Source organism: Lottia gigantea (genome assembly GCF_000327385.1).
Source record: "Lottia gigantea unplaced genomic scaffold LOTGIsca_49, whole genome shotgun sequence".
Taxonomy (NCBI): Eukaryota; Metazoa; Mollusca; class Gastropoda; family Lottiidae; genus Lottia; species Lottia gigantea.
This window is the reverse complement of record NW_008709687.1, coordinates 1,360,699-1,365,376: the sequence shown is the minus strand read 5'-3', so window position 1 is coordinate 1,365,376 and position 4,678 is coordinate 1,360,699. Positions and strand designations below refer to the sequence as shown.

Sequence of the window (4,678 nt, the reverse complement as noted above, 5' to 3'; positions counted from 1 at the left end):
ATAAGAAAAAGTTCTCATGACCCAATCGTTGACAACTTTGTGTGTTCGTTCGTGTTGCGATTCTGTTGATCATGTTGATATTGCATATAATGTATACATAAGATTTTTAATTAACGAAACAAGTTATTCCAATCAATTGAAATATCATCATTAGTGTTGTAAAAAGTGTGGGGCATTATTATCGTACTTTTGAAAGCAAGCAACAATTTTCTGATCTAATTGTCTCTGTTTTAACATTTTACAGGTTTGCTAAAAGTGAAACAACAGAGTATCAGTTTATTTGTCAAGAGAGAATAGGTAATATCATCTTTTCACATCTTCTGTTGACATAAATCTCCATTTTATTTCATTACCAATAAGTTGTAAATGTTGGACATAAACCTCTGTTTTATTAATGATAGCTCTCTTGTACCCGCGGTGGCGTTGCCCATCTTAATCCCACATGGTGCAGAAAAGTAGGACGTAAAACTCCATTCATTTCATTTTGTACTTAAAAGTAAGGCGTAAAACATCATTTTATTTCATCCAACCAATGGTAAGTACAATCGTAGCCTAAAACCTAAAACTTTCATTTCGATATTCTAGTCAACAGACCTGTTCATATGATTCAAGTGTAAAATCCCATTTCCTTATCCGTGAACGATCACCTGTTAAGAGCGGATATTGAGTGTGGATTACCTGCCCGGAAGTTCCGGCGAATTACTACTGTTAATATATCCTTCCGAAAGGCAAATTAGTTATGGAATATTAATAATATATTCGAGTATATATTAGCGTAGTTATTTATCGGCTTGTTTTCCCAATTTGTTCATGAAAATAACAAATTATTGAGAGGGACAGGAGAAGAAGGGTGCGTGGGGTGTGGCAGTAGGGAGTGTTGGAAAGACGTGTCGTCGGACAACTTTTGTAAGGAGCGTTAAATAGAATAAGTCGCTCATGTTTTGCTTTATTTAAAATGGAATGAATGATCCGAAGCTCTTGGAGCACTTTTGTTCAAATTAACAATTCTTCGCGTCCAGATTCGACCATTCACCAGTATGCGAGGGGTTCGAGTTGGCACCACGGTATTGTCAATAGGGGCTCACATGCAATTCTTCCCATATGTTAAGTAGAAAGAAATTTTAAAGAGCAGGGGAAGGGTTATGCCGCGACAGATTTTATTTTTCTAGGCACTCGCAGAAACATCTCTAATATTTCTCCCCTTTCATTTTTACAGCGAGCTGTGAGTTTCTTAAAGTAAGTGGTAAGGGTATGACCTCAGATGTAGTAGAAACCGACACAGATCAAGCGAGCTGTGAGGCTCTATGTAATAGCTATAGTTATAAGAACGAGGAATGCTGGGGCTTCACATTTAGCTCAACCCAAAACACGTGTTACTTTCATTTTGGATCTACTCCTAGCACAGCTCTAGATTCATCTCAGTATATTGATACCACTGGACAGAACATTGATTTGTTTACCAGATCGTGCTATGTGTGTAAGTATAACCATAGTGCTAAACACTTGCTTCTATTCCAGTATCTGATTGCTAATTTAACAGTTGTCGGCTGGAGTAGAGTCAGAAAAACTAGTGGTACCTAGATACCAAATCTGAAATATTTACCTCTACATGTTCGGTGCGGTGATACCGAATCAGTAGAAAAACGAAGAAGCGATATGTCCTGACCTGTACCTAGTTTGTTTGCTACATGTTTTTCAACTCAACAGAACATCACCTATTCTCTTTTTCAGTGATTCGTTAATCCCGAACCATACATCACACTCGACACCGTTCGTCTTCATTTCATTTTAACACAATAGTGAGGACAGTCCGAGTGCATAACCCATAGTACTTATAAGAAGTTCTTCAAGTAAAAGAAACATTGATCGCCTACTTCCTATCTCTCGATATTCTGAAAGGTCATTTCTTCTACAGTAATGATAATGAACTTTATCCTTTGCACATCTATCTTTCTTTATTTTTTAGTTGGGACTAAATCAATTCCGACAACGACAACCACGGAACAAACGACAACCACAGAACAAACGACAACCACAGAACAAACGACAACCACAGAACAAACGACAACCACAGAACCACAGACAACCACAGATCAAACTACAACCACGGAACCACAGACATCCACAGAACAAACTACAACCACGGAACCACAGACATCCACTGAACCACAGACATCCACAGAACAAACGACAACCACAGAACCACAGACATCCACAGAACAAACTACAACCACGGAACCACAGACATCCACTGAACCACAGACATCCACAGAACAAACGACAACCACAGAACCACAGACATCCACAGAACAAACGACAACCACAGAACCACATACATTCACAGAACAAACGACAACCACGGAACCACAGACATCCACTGAACCACAGACAACCATGGAACCACAAACATCCACCGAGCCACAGACAACCACAAAACCACAGACATCCACAGAAACACAGACAACCACAGAAACACAGACAACCACAGAAACACAGACAACCACAGAACAAACGACAACCACAGAAACACAGACAACCACAGATCCACAGACAACCACAGATCAACCGTCTACTGATGCTACATCGGACGAAACTGTTCCAACTTCAACAGAAGAAGGTACGTATATCAATAAAAAGTATAACGAATGGAATGATATATGGAATTTTAGAAAAATGGTGTCGAATTGACAAGCCCAAACACGAAGTGACATCAGGTGTTCAGGAAGGTGTTCACGCGCAACTACACCTCGTAAAGTGGAAGTCAAACTTCATGTTCTTTATTTCGAACTTAACAAAATGTAGGCATTTCCAAAAATGGGTCATAACTCGTGTAAAATACTATTATTTTGGTTTTTGATGCGGTGCTCAATTGTAATAGTGCACACAACCATTTTCGAACGAGAGATGCAATTCTGCTGAAATGAAATTTAATTTTGATTTTGTGATATTATGTCTGCTCAACTCCCAAGTAGCAATGATCTATAATGATTATAGATTACTTGGGAATTTCAACAAGCTCGTGCAAACCTCTCCCCATAAATATTGATGGTATTATTAATATAAAAAACTTCCCCGTATTGATAACGAGTATATCGATATAGAGAAATATCTCAGTCCGATATCGGTTTGATCTAGTTTCAACTTGACAAATTCGATCTTTTAGACCACAGTTTTGTTTAAAGGGACAGCTGCACCATTTCTTCTATCAATCATACCTTAGTCTCAGAAACGGGATTTATTTTCAGATAAGCTAATCAGTAATAGTGTTCACAGCTCACTATCGAAATTTATGTCCTACATTACCCGAGTTTGAAAGTTCAAAAGACAAGTCGTCTTTTCTTGAGACGCTGCCATATATAGAAAAGACATCTATAGAAATAGGTCAATAAAATTCCTTGTTTGAGATATTTTTGAAGGTATTATGCGATTTACATTTCCAGTACTTCTAAAGACTATTTACATATATTCAAGACTTTAAGATTTAAACAAAGTTTAAGTGAATTCAGTCCAGAAATAGTCCAAAAAATCTGCCTTTATTTCAGCTATTTTCACAGTATTTTTTCCCCATAAAACAGAGCCTAGTTTTAGTTTTTCTGACCCTACTCCAACCGACAACTTTCACAATAGCTATCAGAGGCTGGAGTAGAAGCAGACGTTTCGGAAATTGTCCATTGTACATCGTCAAAAATACAATATGAATCACTAATCAATCAAAAGTTCAATATAATGATTTTGTTAGTGTTTGATATTTGATTTTTCACCCGAAAAGGACATTTTTTTCTGACTCAGTACAACAAAGTTCCCAAGACGACACAATCAATAACGTAGATTTGAAATGAGTCCAACAGTCATCCACCACTGACTTTCAATAGATTTTAAACAAGAGTTATTTCCCTTGCATTACTACTTCCTAAAATTTTCATGTTTAATGTAATTTCAGATACAACGTCATCGAATCCTAGTACGCAGGTGCAACAAACCGGAAATACCAGTTTCCTGAATGGTAATAATGAAACCATCGAGACCGTGTGCAAATGCATGTGTATGGTCGGACCGCAATTAGAGATCGGTAGCAAACAATTAGAGGAAAAACTTGACGAAATTACAACAGAACTTTTTGTGGATCCGAAAGAAGTTTCTGCGGCTCGCCGGAAGTTAATAAGTGTAGATGATCCTCGGCCGAGCGCTAAGGCCATCGGGAGTATTTTAGGGATCACAACGCTAACGGTTGTGTTCGGATTTTTAATTTGTTTGGATATTCAAAATATTTTGGCGTGGTTTAGTGAATTTAGAAGGATGCGTTCAGAATTAAGAATTAGTTTAATGAATCGAAAACGATAAAATTGATCAGCAATTTTAAAAAATATTATAGAAGACATTTTTTGGGGTTTTTTTTTCTCACTTTCTTCAAATGTTACAGTGTGTTTAATAAAATTTATTACCATATTTCTCTTATTAAAATTTAATTTCCCTTTTTTCGTTTCGTTTTACCTTTGATCGCTACATTGTTGATGAGACTGAAGACAATTTGACCACTTACAGCTCATTTATGCACTTTGATTTCCACTCCGCCAACTGTTTCCTGCAATTCCAGTATAACTCAAAAAAAGAAAAAAAAAAAAAAAAAAAAAAAAGAATTAGGGAGGAATCTGAAACACAAGCAAAGCCTGGAATTCAT

The 4,678-nt window shown here is 37.0% G+C and overlaps 1 protein-coding gene across 1 annotated transcript; it reads right to left on the bottom strand.

Annotated features, from left to right (window-relative positions):
• Window positions 1-2,016: 2,016 nt before the first annotated feature.
• LOTGIDRAFT_53028 (hypothetical protein) lies at window positions 2,017-2,556 on the bottom strand (the record flags this gene model as incomplete). Its single annotated transcript, XM_009061504.1, has 1 exon — window positions 2,017-2,556. A coding segment is annotated over one exon (540 nt), but the record flags the coding sequence as incomplete, so codon positions are not given.
• Between the last annotated feature and the right edge of the window lie 2,122 nt (window positions 2,557-4,678).